The 22,988-nt window shown below is 39.7% G+C and overlaps 1 protein-coding gene across 1 annotated transcript in view; it reads left to right on the forward strand.

Moving 5' to 3' along the window:
• Positions 1 to 1,388: 1,388 nt before the first annotated feature.
• CNTNAP1 (contactin associated protein 1) overlaps positions 1,389 to 22,988 on the forward strand; it is a 941,217-nt gene continuing 919,617 nt past the window's right edge. The window contains exon 1 of the mRNA XM_044054679.1: positions 1,389 to 1,559. Within this exon, the coding sequence (XP_043910614.1) occupies positions 1,454 to 1,559 (106 nt within the window). The 5' untranslated portion in view covers positions 1,389 to 1,453. The remainder of the gene's footprint in view (positions 1,560 to 22,988) is intronic.

Consider the following 22,988-nt stretch of genomic DNA (forward strand, 5'->3'; position numbering starts at 1 on the left):
TCTGCAAAGTCAAGGATAGCTGAGAACATTGTATGTCAATGTGTGAGGAGGGGGCGATGGAGATGTCATGCTTTGGATGGTATGTGTCTGACAACAGTGACTTCACTGTTGGTAAAATGTATGTATTTCTTACTTCAGTGAATCAGAATGAAACATCTGATAAGCACTAGGTCAATAAAGTGGCACTAATTGCCGGATACGTTTCTGTGACTGGGTGTGTGGTGGGTTCTCTGTGTATCTGTGCCTTTGCATCTTTGTGTGTGACTAAATGCTCCCAGCAGTTATAGCCCCTTAATTGACAAAGTATCCTTGTACTGTGTGTGTGTGTGTGTGTGTGTGTGTGTGTGAGTGTGCGCGCGTGTGTGTGCACGCATGTTTGAGTTTTTCTGTATGGGTGAGACACTCTTTTTGCTTCTACATTTATGTGTGTATAAATGTAAATGTCTGTGTCTGCAAGAGAGAGTGTGTGTATTATTAAATACTTACATATGGTATATATTAGTTGAAAGGCCATGGTCAAGGTATGCTTTTCCCTTAGTGTGAAAATAGGGTGCTCCACATTTGTATGGTCTGTGTTCCACACTAACCTCTTAGATGGTTGAGATCTATGAACTAAGTTGCTGTTGAGTTCATATCACTAGTACAGACCTAGTTTTCAGTTTATTAACCATAATGCTCATTGAATTAGCTAGACTGTTATTATTAGAACATTTGGTCTAGAAATAAAGTAGATTAAGAAAGAAAGAAGAATTGGAAATGTTCAAGAACATACATAAACACGTGGAATATAAACTAAGACTGAATTATGATTAATTAGAATTGTTATATCGCACCAGCTTGTGAGTTAACAGGTACCCATTCACAGTTGTTTTATTTTACAGGGGTTATCTTTGACCTAAATTATTTAGTTGTGACAGGTGTGCTTAATGCTTAACTTAGAGTCTGAGAATATGGTGTCGGTAACTACTGTGCTACAAACGTTAACGTTTCACTCACTTGCCCCGGAGATCTTATAACATCAAAGCAATGAAACAGAAGGACAGCAGAAGCAAAGTGAAGATCCGTGTCCTTGAACCAGCATCTGGACCCGAGAAGCGCGTACGTCATTGGAGCTGTCCATTTCAGCACCACCAGGGTAACTTAAAAAAAACAAAAATCACACTATCCCCTAACTGTGTAATATTCATAAATACTTTCATACCGGACTGAAAGAAGTATTTTTATTCGACCACCAGCTATGCTTAATATGCTTTAGTACTTGTTCAGCGAAGTTATGCAACTCCAAATTTATCAACCCCTTGGTGTGGTTTGGAACATCTTCTCCCAGACTGGAAAGCAATGAAGTTAGCTGATCCAATCTACTGACAGCGCCAGTGAATAAGGTGGGGTGGAGTGTAAAGTTGGAAGAAGCATGTTCATGCTCGCTGAACGCCGTTTGTAGACGTCGCACATCATGGGACAGGGAAAAACTTACAGCTGTTTGTGGAAAAACAAAATGCAATACAGTCTGTTACCCTTATGTTTTATAATATTGCTGCTGGAAAACTTCTGTCAGGCAGGTAAGTTTCATTCCAATACTGTTGTGTCAGATATATAGAAAGAATAATTGTTTTAGAACCCATGCAATACCCAATTTTCCCGAATGCGACTTAATATTTTGTTCCTCTATGTTTCTTATAATAGGATATCGAGCAATGTGCACCACATGTGAAATTAAAATTAGCGACACTAATATAGGTACCTCTCTTCTGCATTGCAGTGGTGCTGTGGTCTCACCTCATGGCTGCACCTAGAATTGCGTGCTTGGTGCGCACTGATATTGACTGTTAGGGCAGATATCGTAAAACTTGCTGTGTCCCAAGCTGCTTTTTGCTCTCTTCAAACAATGTGGAACATATATAGTAGGAGCAGTAAAATGTTTTAATTTTAATGTTTTTTTTTAAATGAACTGACGTTTGGGTGTTTTCCTGCCCTGTGTTTGAGTAGTTGTATATCTGGTTCTTTAGGAGTGGAGATGAATCTACCATCCAAGTCAAGGTTATGCCGAGTAATCATAAATCAACCCATGTGGTGCTAGGACGGGACCACCCTTACTGCAGTATTTTTGTAGAGGAGTTGCTTAGCCTGCAGCTCTTGTCAATATTAGTAGAACGCTAACAACATCACAAGAACGATATAGGAAACTGTAACCTGGCATTAACTGAATCCAGAAGTACTGCCAGAGAACCTTTATTTCAGTACTAGCTAAACAAACTGCAACGCAGAAAATACAGCCGCCGAGATGAGAAAGTATACTAAATATATGCTTAAAGGACCCCTGCGCTCCACATATGGGGATATCCTACAGTCTAGTGATCTACTTGCTAGCTGAAAACTAACAACGCACAACCGCATCAGCTATTAACAACTTCCAAATATCCGTAAAACTATTTAGGGTGGTGTATGCGTTCATTTAGAATGATAATAGGATAGGGAATATACATCTTCTGTTTTTTGATGTATTATTCATAAGAGCTGTGTTTTGATGGCTTTCGGTTTTCTGCAGTACAGCTCTTCGACTCAGACCCTCGCATGAGCATGCCTTCAGAAAACTGAGCATGTGCAAAATAAATTGTGCGACGTTCTAATTCTTGAAAAGAGATAGACTAAACATTTTGGAAACCTCACAATTTTCCAGAAATGCTGCTCTATACTGGGTCGTAGTCAAAATGTGATCTAATGAAAGCCTGGTGGCAAAGAAAGGAGTAGATGTTACTCTGTAATGTAATTGTTTTCTTTTCGGTTCAGTTATATAAAGTAGAAGTTTTACAATGCTTTCACTGTTACACAGCAGCAACATGTTACACTGCATGTCGTTGGGATAAAGGTGCACGTTCTAAAGATGCATGTGCTGCAGCATTTACAGTCCAGTTTACCAGCCATCATAATGTTAAAGAAAAAAAAAACATCTGTCCTACTTTAAAATACGTTTGGGCGATCTGATTAAAGACCTCATATAGTTTAATAGTAGGGCCCCATCATCAGCTGTTGTAGACCTTTAAAAGTGTGCTATTAAATCAGTCCATGTTCTGTCCCCCTCTGGTTCTAGAAGATGCATTGTTTATTAACCTTGTTTTTTTTATTCCTGAAAAATGTAATAGTTTATTCGTTGCACTTATGTTTCACCTGAGTGTTATACACTTAATTACTGTAACTGTTCCCATAGCATCGAACTGTGATGTCATAACACAAGAATATGTTGAGCCTTAGTATAAGCAGGACACACAGCTAAATGAGACTTATCTTGTATTATATCCAAATGTCAGTAATTGTTGGTTTGAGAAATATATACACTATAAGCAAAATACAAATTGACATTAGTCGAGGCACCTATCTATAGTCCTTTAATACAGTCTTAAGCTAATTTTGTACAACACTATAAATAATTATGGGAGTGGCATCCTTGGAATTAAGGCAAAGAATTCTAGCTCAATTGATATGATTATCCTTCATTTTAATCTGCTGTGTTTTCTTTAATGCACATTCACTTGTTCTGCAGTAGCAGTTTGCAGAGGGGTGGGGCCTGCTGATGGCATTATTTTCTTGCAGTGTGTCTAGCCGTGTTCATTTGGAATTATTATTGTTTAACTAATTCATTTTGTGATTTCACTTCATTTTGTGATTTCACTTCTGATTGTATCATGCAAATATGCTGCTAACAACGTTTGCAACCTTTGAAGTAGACCCTTGCCAAAACAATTTTTGTCACCACTGTATCTTGGACTTGAAATTTAGACCTGTGCAAAAATAGACATTGGAACACCATTAAGAATGCAGAAAGAAGACTATTACATATGACATTAGAAAAAAAAAGAAGAATGTGCAGCTAAAAAGAAGCTTCCTTTTATTTTCATATTACAAATATATAATGTCTGTGGATCCAATGGCATGGCACTCTTTTTACATTTTCTTCTTTGAAGTATAATATAGCATGGCCAGAATGTTTGAACAATCAACAATGCATGTAGTTGTTTCTGCATTCTAAAATGTAGAGAGCTTTTGATTAAAGCAGGATAAACGCTAAATGGAGCCTCTGTACAGGTACACCCATCCCTCTGCTACACTATGACACTGCAGTATATCCCACCAATGTAGGATTTGTCTAAATGTCACATCTTTTTAACACATTCAGAGCAGGAGTTATTCAGCAAGAGTTTCAGCATTGAAACGAAAAGCATACAATGTTCTTTTGTGTAACATAAAGGCTAAGTCATTCTGGTAGACAAGAGAGCCTTTTCTAATGCATATGCTTTCATTTTACATTAAGCTAAATGTTGTTGTGGCTAAATTCTGTGTTTTTATTTTCTGGGTGACTTTATCCAACAATCAGTAAAATGTTCAGGTGTTTATATTACATTCATGAAGAACACTGAACAGTCTTTTAAACTATTTTAGTGACAAAGATTATTATTATTAATAATAATAATAATAATAATAATAATAATAATAATAGTTTACTTAAACCCAGAAATGAAACCAGGTATCCATTATCAAAGTAGCAGAAAAATATATTTATAAATGAAAAAATTGATGGATGTCTTGGATTTTAAACTACCTGTGCCTGCTATCACAGTTTGTGAGCATGTGCCATTTAGTTATACTAATGCCGTTGCGATGAGCTTGATTTGAGAGTATAGTTTGAGCATAAATTATCATGTTAATAAGAGCAGCTACTGTGAGTAGATTAACTTATTTCTTGTGGAGATAATATTAGCACTATTCTGGAGTTACTGTCATACCATTAGTTGATAAAGACATAAAGAGTTTACAGCAACTGGCCAGCATTGAGGGGTAGATGGATAATGCCCTTAATATAGACCAGGTGACTTCAGTTCACTTAGCTGCTTGGGTGTCTGAGAAACTGGGTCTATGTTAAAAGAACGAAAGATCATAATGTCAAGTACAACATACTCAACACACTATGAACGAAAGTTCAGAACCTCAAAACTTTAAAACCCCGAAACAAACAAAATCGAAAGATTTTGTTTGTCCCACACCTTCCCTACACTAACATACAAAACACACACATACAACCAATGCATACAAACCCCAACACACTCGCATCATTCAAACACTTACACAAACACACCTACTTTTAAAACAAAGTGGGGGGCTTCACCTACCACACCCACCGATGTGGGGGGGGGGCTGTGCCACCCACAACCCCCTAACTAAATATAACAACTCCGAGATCACTGTACATTGGAGAAAGGGCAATTTCCCGGTAATCGCAACAAGCGATTACCAGGAAATTGCCCTTTCCCCAATGTACAGCGATCATGGAGTTGGTATATTGAACAAAGCAGCCTCTTACCTAACCATTCCGAACAGTGTAGCGTGTCTACGTCACATGCTACACTGACTAGGATGGCTGACCAAAACATTTCAAAACTCCAAATTTCAACATTTGGAGTCTCCGATTACATGAGCATTCGATCAAAGGTTGTCGAGTATGTTGTGCTCGACATTTTGATCATTTGTTCATTTAACATAGACCCAAGAAACTCATGGGGAGGTATGGGTGTGCCTATCCTGGGGAGTATTGTCTAGGTATTATCTGCAGGGGTAAATAGTCCATAGATGGGAGTAGCCCTTCAATGTAAACAGGAGAATGTAGGAGAGGGGGAATCATGGAGCAGGGCATAAATGAAAAAAAAAATCACCTAATGGAATTGGTCACTGGCATAACCCCCCCCCCCCCCAGGATGCCCTTGGGTTTCATTCCATGCTGGCCCCAGCCTTTGAACTGAGAAAGTCTGAGGGCTGTAGGATAGCCTGGTAGATCCAGTGATGGATAAGGGCTCTGGGTTAAGCTGGAAAAAATAAATCAGAAGGGGAAAAAAAGAAAAAGAAAAAAAAGAGTTTATAGCAACATTTGTATACATGTTTCAGGAGTGGTTGTCTGTGTGCCCCTGCTTGTGGCCTGGTTGAATAAGCTATATTAGTGTAAAGTAAGGCTAGTATGTTACAAGTACTTTTAAACAAACCCACAGTTTCTGACTGCTGCTGCTCCTTTTGTTGCATTGCCCACAATAATGTAGTAAATCAGAATGAAGGAATTAGTATAATTTCTTGAAAGCCTTATCTCTTTATGTGTTAAATATAACAATGCTCTTATGTTTGTAAGACATTGTACAGAAACAGTATTCTTGGAAAAGAGCGCTATGTGCTAATGTCTGCAATGCATACTTATATCTTTCTTATTAATGTGTGAATATTTTGGTTACTGTTTTGTCAGAAAGATATCATTCCCCAGTACTGAGACAAACAATATCCCTTTACTGCTTGGAACCAGTTGCTGAAGCCATGTGTAGTGTGTTTTGCTTCAGCCATCTCTGCTAGTCTGTCAGGAATAGAATGTACTCCTCTTATTCAGACAACCCGTTATAGGCCTCATAATTCAGAGAAATGCTACATAATAGTCTATAACCTCAGGCCCATTGCAGTCCCACTGATGTTCCCCAGTCCCAGTGCAGAGTTCCATTTCCAACTTTCATAACTGCAAATCTGTCAGCTTTAGGTGATGCCATATTAGTGTATTATATTAAACTACAATACTGTAACAGAATGTTTAAATTGTATTGCTGACTACTTAAAGACATATCTGGTGCAGAACATATTCCAGACCTTTTTCATACATATCCAAATCCCATCAGTCCACATTAGATTTCTTTATGTTTTTTAGATATTTTCTCCTTCTCCTTTGCCTGCTGATCATCAGCTTCCCTTGAACAGTTGACCCATTTGTTCTCAGAATGAGGGGCCATAAATAAGGCAGTTATCAGGGGATTTTTTTAATGTGTCCCTAATACCCATTCATACCCACTGATCAGTCTCCTAGGACTGCAAGCAGCACATGTAACACTGGACTATCACTCACTTCTGACAATGATATAAATCTGTAGATGACCCTGCCTTTTAGTATAAGCACATTCTACAAATTTCTCTAGTTTCAATCAGGACAATTGGTGCACTTTATATGACCCAAACATTCATCCCATTCTTCTCTCCAAAGAGAAGGCAGAAGCCACAGCCCCTTTACTGCAATCTGCAGCAGGTGCCCAAGCCAATAATCAAACTCACCTAGGGTGTAGTCAGGGCTTTTCCCCTCTATGTAATATATGTGGGATTTTCTTTGGGTGCGGGTTATTTACATACATATTTCGTGGTGTTTTGTGGTTATTATCCATTGCATTGTGCATTGCAGAAACTTAGATTTATAGTCAGTAAACTGCTAGTACTTTTTATTTGAGCTTTGTATTTATTCTGTAACTTAAACTGACTGCTAGTATGCTACGTTTGTACTCTTACATTTTCTGTTCGAATGCATGCACTAATCACTAACATGATGAGACAGTTACATTAAAACAAGTCCCATCAATAGTGATTCAAAATAAATATGAATGCATTTGTCATTTAAGGACATGGGAGTTATGCTAAAGTACAAAGATCAAATCTGTAAAAAAATCAAGGAGCTTTTTTAATAGTGCCAATAATGTTCACTGTTCAGTAAAGTTAGCTTAAAAGTGAAAAGCAACAAAAATACCTTTTTTTCAGAAACATCCCACAATTTCAGAATTCTCAGACAATTGGGAGGTGTGGAATAATATAAACACAGTTAAAGACACAGACTCTACTTTCTGTATGTCCATAGTAAGTCTTTGTGGTGTCTAAGAGTCTAATAACATAAATATGCTAATGGATGTGGGCAATTTTTATTTCTTGAATTCACTTTAAAACAAATTAAATGCTTAATAACCTACTAAACAGAAATATCACAGTTGCTAAGTTGTTAAATACTAAACCTCTTAAACACTCTAGCTGGAGAATGTTATGCCCTATGTCATACAGCTTTCATTTTTCCAACTCGCACTGTTTTCTTTAACCAGTAAAATTAAATGCTTTCATTCCAGTTCATAAGCCTCGTGAATATACCTCCCAACTTCCTAAGACATGAAATCTGGACAAAGCCTAAAATAATGGAGGAACAAAGGCCCCAAAACAGGGGCAGATCGTAAATATTGCTCTTGTAAACTTAGGAAGTTGATAAAATAATAGGATAATAATAAATTAATAATAAACAAATAATACATAAATAATAATAGGATTTGTATTTGCATGCATTTTGTGAAGGATATGCTGTCTTAAACTCAAATGTATGTTAATAATTAGCAAAATCCAAAGAAGAACTTCACAGGTGAAGGCACTCCAACCAGGAATCAAGAAAGTAAATAGAGGCACAAAATAACTTAGATAAATAGATTAACTTTTAATAAAGTAAATGTAAAAACCACAATAAATCAAACGCTTTCACCTGGTTCGTACCAGGCTTTATCAAGAAATAATTAGCAACATCAATCTTAATAAAAACAGCAAAAACAATTGGTCTCCTACCAACAGTAGCCATAATATTTACATTTCTCCATTTTAGCTCATAGAAGATTCTACTTGAATAAATCTAGCCATTTCTTTGAACAGCAAGATTTTGAAGGTGATTTTACTGCAAATATAGTACTAGTAGCAGTTATTATTTATCACAATGAAGAACAAAGCAAGTTTATATGAGCTACTTTTCTTGATATTATCAAGTCTGATTCCTCTGTATTTCATTATCTCCTTTCTAATGAGGTAAAAAGTTTTTGTTTATTAAAATGCCTCTTTTAACACATTTCTTTCAAGTGTATTTTTTTTGGGTGGGCCAAGGCTCTGCAATTGAGCCATAACTGCTGCTGATTATATCATTTGACTCAGATTTGATTATAACCTACCTGTCATTGATAAGCTCTGGAATAGGATCATAGGATCATAAGAAGTTACTAGGCTATTGGCCCTCAGCCCTTACAAACCTAGCCAAGGACTTAGCCCATCTTCCGACAAGTCAGCACCCAATGCCCTTGTCCAGTAGGGACACAGGTGGAATCCCAGGGGTGTATTTTCTGTTCCCCATCCAATTATACAGGTTGTGCTTAAAAACGGTTAATGAGGCACTCTGCTTGACACGGAGAGGGAGCCTATTCCACAGAAGGGGAGAGTCTTGGGGACACAAATCTGTCCCGCCAACAAGACCTATTGATGTCACAGACCAGGTCGCACATACAGGTTACTCAAGTGGAGCTTGACTTGTGGATATGCAGCAGTCCCATCAAGGTGGGGTCTGAGATTGTTTTTTATGCCAGACAGAAGTCACTTCTGAGGAGTCTGTTTGAAACTGAGTAGAGGGACAAGGTTTTTAGCCTATCTGTGTAGGGTAGATGTTTGAGGCCCTGGATTCTCCTGGTGAGGAACCTCTATCATTTCTCCAGCTGCTGCATGTCCTTTGTGAGGTACATGCCGAAAGGGCAGGGATGTTATGACTTCTTTGTCCCTGGATAAGATACAATGGAGGTAATATGGTGATCAAAAGTCAATTTGCTATCAGCCTGGGTGCCCAAGTCCATCACAACTAATTGCATGCTTAGGACCTTGTTATTAATGTGATAATTTGTGGGGACATCACTCTCCCCAAAGGGGAATGATGATGCATTTTTTGGCATTCAGTTTGAGGCCATATTTCCTGCACCAGTTATTTGTTTGGGTGAGACCCTCTTGGCGGATGTCCATATCACTAGGGGAATTGATGACAGCGCCCAGCTTGCAGTCATCTACAAACTTGGTCAGCCATAGCCCATTGGTTTTGGCCTGCACCTCAGAAAAGTATATTACAAACAACAGAGGCTCCAAGACTGATCCCTGGGGTAGACCAGTCATTACAGGTCTACTGCTTGAGGTGGCTTCCCCTATTTTGACTTGGTGGGTTCTGTCAGTGAGCCAGTTTGCTACCTATCTGGTAACATATGGCTTGATGCCTAGTTGAGAGAGTTTATCTATTATACCCAAGTGGGGAATAGTATCAAAGGCTTTGGCTAGGTCAAGGTAGACAGTGTGCACTGTCTTCCCCTCCTCCATGGCTTTGGTGACTGTCTCAAAGAAGTCAACCGAGTTTAACAGGCATGACCTCCCCTTGATGAAACCAAAATGTGTGGGATCAAGTGTTTGGAGGTTGCCTATGTCTTGTTAATGAGTTCCATGATAATCCATTTCATGGCCTTGCAGATCAGGCTAGTTAGGTTGATGGGTCTATAATTTCCTGGATCGGTGGATGCTGCACCTTTTTGTAAAGGGATGACAGTGGCTGTCCTCCACTTGGCTGGGACGAAGCCGGTACTCAGGCTTTGGTTGAATAGGGTGCCTTATGGTGCTGTAAGTTCCTGTCTAAGTTCATGTGGGATGCAGCCTGCGATGTTATCGGGTCCCATGGAGGCTGTATTTTTTGCCTTTAAGATGGCAGTGATGATTTGCTCCATAGAGATAAGGGGAGGGGGGAAGGTGCTGGTGATGTTCTGATTTACTGATGAGGGTTCAGTGGGGTGAAATTTTCACTGAACTTGTCTGCCAGCAGGTTGGCTATATCTACTGCATTTGTATACGTGGTGTCATTGGCCACCAGTTCTGAGAAGATCTCAGTGCTTCCTTTGAGATTGCGGACATATGTGAAGAAGGCCTTATGATTGTCTTTAGTAGATGTGCAATGTGGACTCGAAGTTTGCTTTGGAAGATTTCACTAGTGCTCTTATTTGCTTGTTCATACTAAGGAGAGATTGCTTCTAATTAGGCAGGCTAACAATAAAGACTTTGTTGCATTTAAAATAAAATATATTCTTAAAACAGCTATTCCTAAATTAAAAATGTTATTTAATGCCACACGCAGAGTTAGCAAAACGTCACTGAACTGGATTATTCTGTCAGCCTGTCTAGAATGTAATGACATAGTTTATTCATGCATTTAACTCTCATATGTGGGAAACAGGCAAAACTGACAAAAGAGAGCTTGCAACATTAATGGATTTCTTTCACTACTATCAGCTATGTCCTTAGATGAAAGTGTTTTCACACCACAGCTATTGCATGATCCCCTGTTAGCAGCATTGATTTCAACTTCATAATGTCCATAGACTGTAGATACAGAACAAGATTGGAAAGTATTTCCTTCTGTTCTGACCCTTGAAGACCACATTTATAATACCCTAAGTGATTTAGAATGGAGTATTTGCCGTTTAGCTTTTATATTTAACTTAATATCTCATGCTTGCTCTCAGACTTATCTGATCACATGTATTAGGTCATCTGGGTTATTTTCTCTTTCACAGAATTCTGCCTTATTTTCACCCCTTAAACTATAAGCAAGCTGTAGCTGAAAATGCCTGACATTTCTATTCTTGACTGTTAAGAAGTGAGGAGTTGGTTTAGCTCATGTTTCTTTTTTCATTATAGTTGTATTGGGAGTAGATTAATATTCACTGGAGCTGAAGTATTGGATGGAGAATTATGGGTAAACAAGGACAGACACTGGGGTATAAACGAAAGGAATAATAACAGTGGCCATTGAAATTGTATGTTCAGAGACTACTGCCAGCTGTCTGTGGTCTGCAAAATGATATTCATGGGAAAGAGGTAACACTAGAACTAAACAAAACTTATTAAAGCTTCAGTAAATGTATTTATCATACTGGATTCAAGAGATTAAAGTTTATGGCAAAATGTCAATTAATAATGTTATAGCTTTGGAGCTGGACTGTTTTACTCCAGAAAACTCATTTTAAAAGGGAATAGATGAACTTGGGGCTGAGATACAAAGTTCCAGTAATCCATAATGCAGTAACCGGGGGGGGGGGGGGGGTGGAATCTTTGACATGAAAATATAGATCAGTAGAGGATGTGACCGAATAAAAGTAGTGCAAGAGCATATGTGTGTATGCGTGTGCGTGTGTGTGTGTGTGTGTGTGTGTGTGTGTGTGTGTGTGTGTGTGTGTGTGTGTGTGTGTGTATCCACAACCCCTTTTCCCATTTTTGCATATGGGGTCAGGGTGTCACTTCACCAGTGGCAATCATTTACAGCCAAGGTTCACAATGCCGTGTGGATAGCCCTGCTGCAATTGTTCTTTTCATACTACTCACACACATGCATACTCACATTTAAAGGTAATTTAGATTGTCCAATCCACCTATTGCATGTCTTTAAAGTGTGGGCGGAAACTAGTGGACCCAGAGAAAACCCATGATGCGAACATAGGCAGGACATGTAGACTCCATACGGAAGGCACTGCAGTTGAGAACTGAACCAGAGATCCTCTTGCTATGAGTTGCTAATGTTATCCACTATGCCACTGTGCTTCCACACTACCCTGCTAATTATATTTACCAACTTTGAGATCGCACTACAGCATGGAAAGGGAAAATTTCACTCTCTGCTGTTCCATGACCTCCCACAACATAATGCCATCAGAAGCAACTTCTGTAAGCATTGAAGACATCAAGTATTATGAACATAGGGAATCCTTCCATATATATCTGTATCTATATCTATATCTATATATATCTATATATATATATATATATATATATATATATACACACACACACACACACACACACACACACACACACACGTATATATGCGTATATGAACTTTTCATTCAAATAACTAAAATCACTGAATGAAACCTGTTGACTCAGTGATGGGAATGTTAATAGACCTCTCTTTTGCTCCATAACCTTAAAACCCCCTTTCCCTAAACCTTAAATCCCATCCTGCTGCTTAAGCCTAATAGTCCCCTCTTGACCAGTGGTCTAAATCACAGTCCCACCGCCTACTTATCCCTTATTGCTGATGCCAAACTTAGCTCGCTCAAATTGAACCACTACTCTGTGAAACCCTTGTTTTGTGCTGACTACAGAAAAATTGTTGATGTACGTTCTCAAACTCAAAGTAGTTTTATGCAAGCTTGTACCTACTTTACACCTGTATCCCATCCTTTATTATTCTCATTCTGACATTTCTGCAAATCAGAGAAAGACCTATGATGAAAAAGAAATAAACTTCTGATTCTCTTTTTTGAGATGTTGCAGTCTTAGAATGCACAAGTAAAAATAGTACGTGATTATTCTGGGATCACCATAGTGTGTATTAAGCTCTTGCACATGAGCGAATGCAGCATCAAGTCAACATGCTTGAGCTTTCAAAACTCTGAGCCACGTAGCACAGAGTAAATGGAGAGAAACTCACATGGAGCAGAGCTGCATAAAAGCAACATTGATGCTTGCAAACATCAGTTTATCCCGCATCCTCCATAATGACAAAGACAATGGTAATAACCACATCATATTAGGGCTTTTGTAACTAGCATTCTGAATTGCTGTACTACTTACTTGCAATACCTTTCTAGTATAATTTAATATCAGTAAACTCGTACTGAAGAAAGATCACAGTAAAGGGCTTGCTAAGTTAGACAAGTGTGACACTAGGGATTCAGACACGCGTGTCTGAAAAAAGGCGGGGTTCATGTCTAGCTCCTAACTAAAGCAGATGAAGGAGCTTAAAGAACAAGGAATTGATTGATCATTATGGTCTGTACTTGTTTTGAAATCTAAAGAATGCCTGATCTAGTAGAACACAAACTTTCAGAAGTAAAGGCATGCACGCAGTGTAACACCGAAGTAAAGCCATGTTTGAAAAGCCATCTTGCAGTATACCATTTCATGGAGCACATCATTGTTTTGCAAAAGAATAGCTCCGCCTTACTAAGTTTCACGTGTCCTTCATTTCTGTCATTAAAAGTAAAAATGAAAGCAGCATTATAGCTGGCCAAGGTTTAAAAATGTAGTTTAAGCATTTAAAATTCCCTTGCATTAGTATGTATTTCCAGAATATGGATAACATTTTCCGTTGTGATTATAAGAGGGAGAGCATACTGGTAAAAAAGCTTTTCTATCAGATCTCTCAACTTCGTAAAACAATAAATCTGGACAAAGACAAAATAATGGGGGGACAAAGGCTCAAAGCAGGTGCAATTTTTAAATATTACTCATACACTTAGTTTCTAGATAATAGGTTTTGCATTGCCATGCATTTTCCAAAGAACATGGTCTGAACCTCAAATGTCTGTCATTATTTAGTGACTTCAATTCTCAATGATTTTCCAGAAAAACACAAAATTTATGAAGACCAGACCAGAAATATGAGGTAAAAATCTGGATATTCTGTGAAAATTTGGACAGTTGAGAGGTATGCTTCCTATAAAGAATCTTCTTGTCTGAATGATATAACCACAGTGACTCAGTAGAACAATATTATCCATTTGTAATGGAATTACTTAGCCGTTTAGAGATATTTTTTGAACATTTCTGGCCAGGGCGACTTTCTGTCTTACATAAAAGGCATAAAGCGTACTTTGAAGTCAAGAAGGAATCTGCAAAGAATGCTAACTGTACTGTAACATCTTGCTAATGCCATATAGTGTTAGGCCTGTGCCTAGAAAGTACTTATTTGAAAGTGTATACATATTTATAATATATAAACAGAAAATAATGATACTTTCTGAAACTGTATACCAGCCTGCATTATTTCAGGCTGCTTTGCACTCATTTGCTTGCATATTGCATGGCATTCACATTCACACTCTTCTGCCTGGTTATTGACAGCATAAAAATTGAGGTATGACAGGAGATGATCATACCAAAGAAAGCAGCGCAGTAAAGCTGTCTGAGTTTTATTTGCTGGCAGCATTTTAAGTACAAGTTTTCAGAGCTGCCTGACTTTGCATGCCCTGTAACAAACTGGGTGTACAGAGCAAAGTGGTGGAGGAAAGGCAAGGGATTGTAGCAGTTTAAACTCATAGGCAAATCTGAACCTTACAAGTTTGTTTTCTTTTCTTATAGGATAAAATTTGTAGTTTCTGTTACAAATGTTTATGCCCTGGATTTATGGAACGATCACTTAGCCCATTGTCTTAACTATTATGTTTCTGGTAGTATAGTTAAAGTCTGACTATAATCTATAAACATATTCTAAAAATGCTACTTTTATAAAAGGGTTTTTGACATAAATGTCATCAGCTGTAAAAAAAGAAGATTCATAAATCTGTTAAGATAAGGAATTTAGGCGTTTAGATATTTATCTTGGATGCTACTAGCCATTTTCAGTGCTAGGGAGGGGGGCATCTAGCTGTATTGTTTAATCAAGTAGTAGTCTGTAAATTAGAGTTATGAGGACCATCCATTAGCTATATGATTACCTCTAGATGATTTGTTTTACTTTTTTATATTATTTTCTGCCTAACCAGAATTATGCAAAAACAATTTGAGCAACACTGTGGACCTGTCAGACTTACATTCCTATTTTTGTTGCAAGAATTAATGCTGTACTGTGGTTTGCTGACTGTATATGGTACCTACTCTGCTTTTTTTGATGTTTTAAGAATATTATAATGAAACCATTAAAATATATGAAACTGTCTTCTTATCGATGTTCTCTATTAGAATGGAGCTCCATTGAAATCGTGTTCTGTTGGCGATTAAAAACGTATTATAAGTCAAAACAAATGAACCTTAAAGAATTTTGGAGATATGATTCACAGAATAAAAATACCAGTTTTGAAAGGAATGGGAGGAAAAACATTTGATAGTGAATGTATTATATTTTGAAAGCATATCTGATGAAAGCACATGCATCTTCTACATATACATTTCTGTGATGTTTCAATAAATTATGAAATAACATTATTATATTCTGTTTGGGGGACATAATTTGGCATAGATTAAATCTGTAATGATATCAACAGAACTTGAAGCCAAAATTAGACCTCATATAGTGTAAGTAATGTATTGAGGAAAGACTGCATGGCAAAGATTGTAATTACTCAGCAGATCCCATCCCATAATGATGGTGTAGCAAAGTTTTTGCTGACTTGTTGGCACAGATGCAGAGCATCTGCTTATACTTCTACAAACTCAAAATCAGTTACTGGCTTGTGCTGCAGGGAGCCTCCTAAATGGGGGGAGGGGTCTTCCTCTGGGGAGAGTCTTGGGAGAATTCTATTTTAGGATAGTTCCCAAGGCACACACAGTCGGAGCAGCATACAGCAGGAAGGTGGTATGGGAGGTAATATACACACCTGCACTTTTCATGGCCTTTTGTATGGACAATCTGAAAGAAAAAAAAAACAGAATCAGAAAAAAAGTAAGCCAGCCAGTTTTATTTTTTATCAGAAATTCTCTGTAAATGATCATGAAGCCCATCTGTTCTGCAAACATTTAATATGTTGTAGGACTCATACTTGGCTACAGTGTAAATAATATCTAGGAATGCTGACTATTTATAGTATTTTACTGGTGACATTCCTTTCTGACTATTGAATACACATGAGGAAAAATACTGTTTTCTAATGCCTATCTCAGATTTAACAGTTTACTGCCAAAGACTGGTGGAAATTTAATCCATTGTTTGAGGAAATAATGCATCTAATTTTGCTAAAACAACAACTTTTGCTGGCTGAAATGTAATCTAGAGTTTGAAGAAAGGATATGAGTCTCCATTTACAGACAACCTCAAATGACCAAGGTCTACCCTAACTGAAAGTAAATTTCTAGTGAAATTTAAGGAACAGTTGCATAACATGTATATATGATTAAGTAATCACAGCAAAAGTAACTTTCTTGTCACTTCTTTTGACACATGCATCAACTCCTGATTTATTGAAAACAAAATAAAATAATAAAACAATATATATATATATATATATATATATATATATATATATATATATATATATATATATTTTTTGCAGGGGCAAGTTTTCTTGCACCCTCTGCATCTCTAAGTATACTAATTCTAAGTTCATTAAATAGTGGGATTAAGTATAAATCTCTTTATCCCGGCAGTTCTTTGACCTCACTGTAACTGAGTAAATGTTCAAAATACTTCCCATACCATAAGAACCATAAGTATCAATCAGATACCTCCTATTCGACCTTACAAGCCAAGCAGTAAAACAGTTCACTGTACCTACTATCCAGGCATGTCCAAAGGGCAGTTTCAGGTGTACTCTCCAGTCCAACTGGTGAGTCTGGGCATTTTGAGCAAATGTTACAACTGCCTCATGTACACAGACAACCCTCTCCTCCTACCACCAAACACTAATACATGCAAGAGATGCAGTTATACAGCCAAACTGCTAAGCTCTCTCAACCCAAGACTGGATCAGACAGTCAAGAGGAGAAGGGAAATACTTACATTACACCACCAGTCTCACATAGACCCATTAAACCAGCACCGGCAAAAAACAGACATAAATACATGAAAACATACTTGGAGGCTCTAAACCAAAATCTGCAAAAGCAACAGAGACCTCCAAAGCAGACATCCAAGCAACCTCCACCCCCCAACACAAACCATGAAACACATACTTCACAAAACCAGTGTACCCCGCAATCACAGCCCTCAAGGCAAAATAAAATATCCAACACACTAGTTATAGGTGACTCTATAGTCAGGCGCACTGACATCCCACTCACTAGGCTGAACAAGGAGAAGGTTACTGTTAGCTGCCTGTCAGGTGCCAGGATCCGCCACATAACACATGCACTCAGGTCACTCCAGAACAAGTACAAATATGACTCTGTCATTCTCCATGTTGGTGTGAATGACCTGAGCCGTACCTCCCTGGACTACATGAAACGAGACATGGAAGAGCTCTCTGATCACGTAACTCTGACCCTGAATAGCATCCTGCCCTCACCAAGAATGATACCACGGTATAAAGAAAAAATTATCAATTTCGACAATTGGCTAAGTTTCTGGTGCCATTCAAAGGGGATCCAGTGTCTGTCCGAATGGGATGACATGCTCGACAAGCCACGCTGGTTCGCTAGAGACGGCTTGCACCTGTCACCCTTAGGCTTTCGAGTACTGGCCAAGGCTCTTGCCAGCCCCATAGTGCCTTTTTTAGGTAAGGCTCAAAAGACAAATGCACTGCCGTAAATAGCACAAGTAACAGAAAACTGAGAGTAATGCTACTCAATGCCAGAAGTCTAAACCTCAAAATGTACACAATCGTGGCACTCCTCAGTATCGAGAAAATCGACATATGTGCAGTAACAGAAACATGGTTTAAGGCTCCAGAGAGCACCCCGGCACTACCAGGCTACAACTCATACCATACATTTCAGCCACAGAACCCGGACAGAAATACAAATGGCAGGGGCGTATCCATATTCATCAAGGATACCCACACCTCCAGGTTAGTGGCACAGCACGATGCTTCAGAGATCCATGTGCAACTAACAGGCAAAACTGCAATTCAAATTGTAGCTTGCTACAGATCACCCACCATGTCCCAGGACCCCCATTCCACATTTCTGGAAACACTGGGAAACATAAAGGTTCTACCAAACACCCTAATATTGGGTGATTTCAAGTACCCAAGTGTTAACTGGGAGAACTACTCAAGTACTAACTCCCTTGCCCAACATTTCCTAGAATTTATAAACTCAAATGCCCTGGATCAACTGGTCAACACTCCCACCAGAGGTGACAACATATTTGGACCTGGTCATCACCAACATGGGCGATTGGTGGTTAGATCTGACCATAAGCAAATCACTCTGGATATCCCCATTCCTCCCCCACCCCCGTTCAAGGAAACCACCGTGAAAAACTTTTCAAAAGCACACTTCACATTACTTAAGACAGAGGTGGAACAGTTCAAAGCCCCCATGCTAAAGGATAACACTGTCCAAGTTGCAAAATACTTTACTAATGCATTCTATGGGCACCTACAAGAATGCATGGATTTTGCTATCCCAAGCAAAACCAAGACTCACTCCTCCAAGAAAAGGAAACCAGTCTGGTGGACCCCTGCCATAAACAAGCTATACAATAGAAGGAGGAAATCATCATCATCATCCCCCTTTTTCCCATTTACATGGGGTCGGGGTATCATATTAACTGTCACCAATTATTAACTGTCACCAATTCTCTCGGTTCAGTGCCACTCTCCTGCCTTCTTCAACACTCATGCCTGACTGCGCAGATCTTCTTTCACACAATCCATCCACCTCTTTGCTGGATGCCCTCACTTCCTCTTACCTTCTTCCTGTCTGTCCTAAATCTCCCTCACGAGATTGTCTTCTGCTTTCCTACACATGTGCCCATACCATCGTAATCTGTTCTCTTCGATATTTTCTGCAATTAGAGCTACTTTGGCTTCTGCTCTTATGTCCTCATTTCTTTGTCTGTCCCACAGTGTGCATCCTACCACCTTTCTCAGGCACTTCATTTCCATCACCTCTAGCTTCTTCAACTGTTCTGCCTTTAGTGCCCAGGTTTCTGTACCATACAGTAGTACTGGTCACACCACTGTCTTGTACACCTTACTTTTCAGCTTCTTTGGCATTCTTCTGTCATAGACTACACCTGATACTCTATGCCAGTTGGCTGCAGCCCCTCTGATTCTAGCTTTGACCTCTTCATTCAGACTACCCTTCTCCTCAACCACCCCTCCCAGATACTTGAAGTTGTTTACCTGTTCCACTATCTTCCCATCTATCTCTATTCTCAGCTTCTTCTGATTTCCCCAATCTGCTGCCATTACCACTGTCTTATCTGTGCTTAGTTTCATCCCATGTGCCTTCAGATTTGCATTCCATTCTCCTATCCTTTGCTGAAGTTCTAGATCAGAGTCTGCCTGTACTGCCACATCATCTGCATACAGCAGCTTTGTTGCTCTGACTCCTCCAACCTGTTTGCTGATGTAGTCCATTACCAGTATGAACAGCAGTGTGCTCAGAGCTGAACCCTGGTGTACACCCACTCCCACTGTGAACCCCTCAGTGAGGCCAAACACTGTTCGTATTTGAGTCACTGGGTCCTTGTATATAGCCTGTACTAATTCTACCAATGTTTCTGGGACTTCAAACCACTGCAGTACTGCCCAGATCAGCTTTCTTGGGACCTTGTCATACGCTTTCTCCAAATCTAGGAAAGCCCAGTTTGACTCTCTCCTCTTCTCTAGTTTCTTCTCAAGTATCTGTCTCAATACAAACATCGGGTCAATTGTGCTGCATCCTGATCTGAATCCGAACTGTTCATCTCCCATCTTACATTCTACTATTCTGCATATCCGTTTATCAATCACCCCCTCCAGAACTTTCATGCAATGTGGTAGGAGTTTGATGCCTCTGTACTGTCCACAGTTGTGGATGTCCCCTTTGTTCTTGTACACTGGCATGAGTATGCTTATTCTCCAGTCATCTGGGATACTTCTTTCTCTCCACACTGCAATTAGTACCCTCAGGAGCCATTTCTCCCCTATGTCACTCAGCATCTTTATCATATCTGCTGTGACCTCATCTGAGCCTGCTGCTTTCCCTGACTTCATTTTCCTTAGTGCTGCTCTTACTTCTTCTAAGCTGGGATTCTCTTCTACTCTCATTGTAGGCTGTTTCTGGGGCAGTACCGCTTCTTTGGGGTTTTCTTCATTCAGAAGCTGCTGGAAATACTCCTTCCATCTGCCTTTGATGTCCTGTGGGCTGGTAAGCAGGTTGTTGCTGGAATCCCTTATGAAGGGTGACTATCTTCTTTAACTTTCTGTCTTTGCCTTGCAACCTGGTATAGTTTTTTTGTGCCCCTTACTGAGTCACTTTCCAGAAGCAGATAGAGTGCCTCTGATGCCCTATTCTTTGCTATTGCAACTTCTTTCTTAGTTTCTTTGTTAGCCAACCAGTAGTCTTTCCTAGCTTGGTCAGTCTTTTCAATCTCCCACTTCTTCCTGCACTCCTTCTTTCTTTTGATTACTTCCTGCACTTCTGCATTCCACCACCAGCTTTCCTTATGTACCTTATTTCCATACCTGGCTCGGCCACATATCTTTTCTGTAGTCCTAACACATGCTGTCTTTAGGCGCTGCCACTCTTCTTCAACTCCACCTATTTCCTCCTCTTCTTGGGGTGCTAGAGCCCTGAGTAATTCCTTGAACTGCTGTACTTTCTCTCCAGTCAACTTCCAGGTCTTCAGCCTGGTCTCTGTTGACCTTAGAGCCTTCTCTGACCACTGCTTGCAGCTGATTGTGGCAACTACTGGTTTATGCTGTGAACCGACTGTTTCACTGGGGATGACTTTGCAATCATGGATTCTACCCCAGTGCCTTTTCCTTACTAGGAGGAAGTCTACCTGAGTTGCATGTTGGCTACTCTTGTATGTGATCTTGTGACTGTCTCTCTTTCTGAACCATGTGTTGGCTACTACTGGTTTATGCTGTGAACCGACTGTTTCACTGAGGATGACTTTGCAATCATGGATTCTACCCCAGTGCCTTTTCCTTACTAGGAGGAAGTCTACCTGAGTTGCATGTTGGCTACTCTTGTATGTGATCTTGTGACTGTCTCTCTTTCTGAACCATGTGTTGGCTACTATCAAGCCATTTGCCAGACAGAAGTCTAGAATGGCTTCTCCCTCTTTATTCCTATTGCTCCACCCATGTGAACCCAGGCAGTCCTCATATCCTGTTCTGTCTGTCCCGATATGTGCATTTAAGTCACCCATTATCAACAGAAGGATGAAACTAGTACAGAAAAGAGTAAAATACCAAGAAGGGAAGACATCCCTGGTCAGTATCAGCAAGAAACTACAATCCCTCATAAAATCATCCAAGGCTAGCTTTGAAAGAAAAATTGCCAAGGACTCCAAAGATAACCACAAGGCATTCTTTAGCTATGTCAAGAATCTAAGTGGCAATGCACAGATCTGCTTGGAGTTAGTGCAGAATGGCACAAAATACACTGAACCGACCAATATCACCAACATCCTGGCAGATGGTTTGATGCAAACTTCACCCCTCTCTCACTCCCAAAAGGGCCCATAACCATACCAGAAGAATTTCGAGCCCCTGAAATCATCGACACTCAGGTTAAAACAGCCCTCTCTAAAGCCAAAAACACAGCATCAATGTGACCAGATGGTGTCCCAGGCTGAGTCCTACATGAGCTCAAAGACAAACTAACCTCTCACCTAAACAGACTGTTCAAACTCAGCCTATCCACAGACTATGTACCCATAGAGTGGTGCACAGCAACAGTTATTCCGCTCCACAAAAGTGGAGCCCCAACAGACCCCGGGAACTATTGACCTATAAGCCTGACTAGCTTGGTCTGCAAGGCTATGGAGTGCATCATCATGGAACTCATTAACAGAGACATTGGGAATCTCCAAACACTGGACCCTACTCAGTTTGGCTTTGTTAAGGGCAGATCATTTCTCCTAAACCTGGTGGACATCTTTGAGACAGTTACCAAGGCTATAGATGAGGGAAAGATGGTACACACAGCCTACCTAGACCTCACAAAGCCTTAGATGCCATTCCCCATTCTGGTATTATAGACAAGCTCACCAGCCTGACCATAAACCCCTATGTCACAAGATGGGTTGTCAACTGACTCACAGACAGAACCCACATGGTGAGAGTTGTGGGAGCTAGGTCTGACTCTAAACCGGTTACAAGTAGCATTCCCCAGGGCTAAGTCCTAGGACCCCTCCTGTTCAGCATATACTTCTCAGAGGTACAGGCAAGCACAGGAGGACTGTGGCTGACCAAGTTTGCAGATGACTGCAAACTAGGGGCTATAATTGACTCTCTGGCTGACACAGCATCCTCCAAAAGGGTCTCACTGAGTCGGATACCCAGTGTCAAAATCATGGCCTCAAGCTAAATGCCAAAAGTGCATAGTCATCCCCTTTGGAAAAAACAAAGTACCCACAAACTACCACATAGGTGGTAGTCCCCTAAATACAGAAGATGTAATATGGGATCTGGGGACCCAAGTAGATAGTAATCTCTCCTTTGATAATTACATTGCCAAAGTGGTTAGAAAATCCTTCTATGTGGCCCACCTAATCACAAAAGGGTTCGCATCCAGATAAAAAGAGCTCATTGTGCCCCTCTACTCATCACTCATCAGACTCATCATAGAGTACAATGCCCCATTTGGGATGTACCTTACAAGACACCTGCAACAGCTGGAAAGACCACAGAAGTACCTCGCCAAGAGGATCACTGGCCTGAGCAGATGCCCTATGCAGC

Source organism: Protopterus annectens, chromosome 13.part0, assembly GCF_019279795.1.
Source record: "Protopterus annectens isolate FY-2018-M chromosome 13.part0, PAN1.0, whole genome shotgun sequence".
In the NCBI taxonomy this organism is placed as follows: Eukaryota; Metazoa; Chordata; order Ceratodontiformes; family Protopteridae; genus Protopterus; species Protopterus annectens.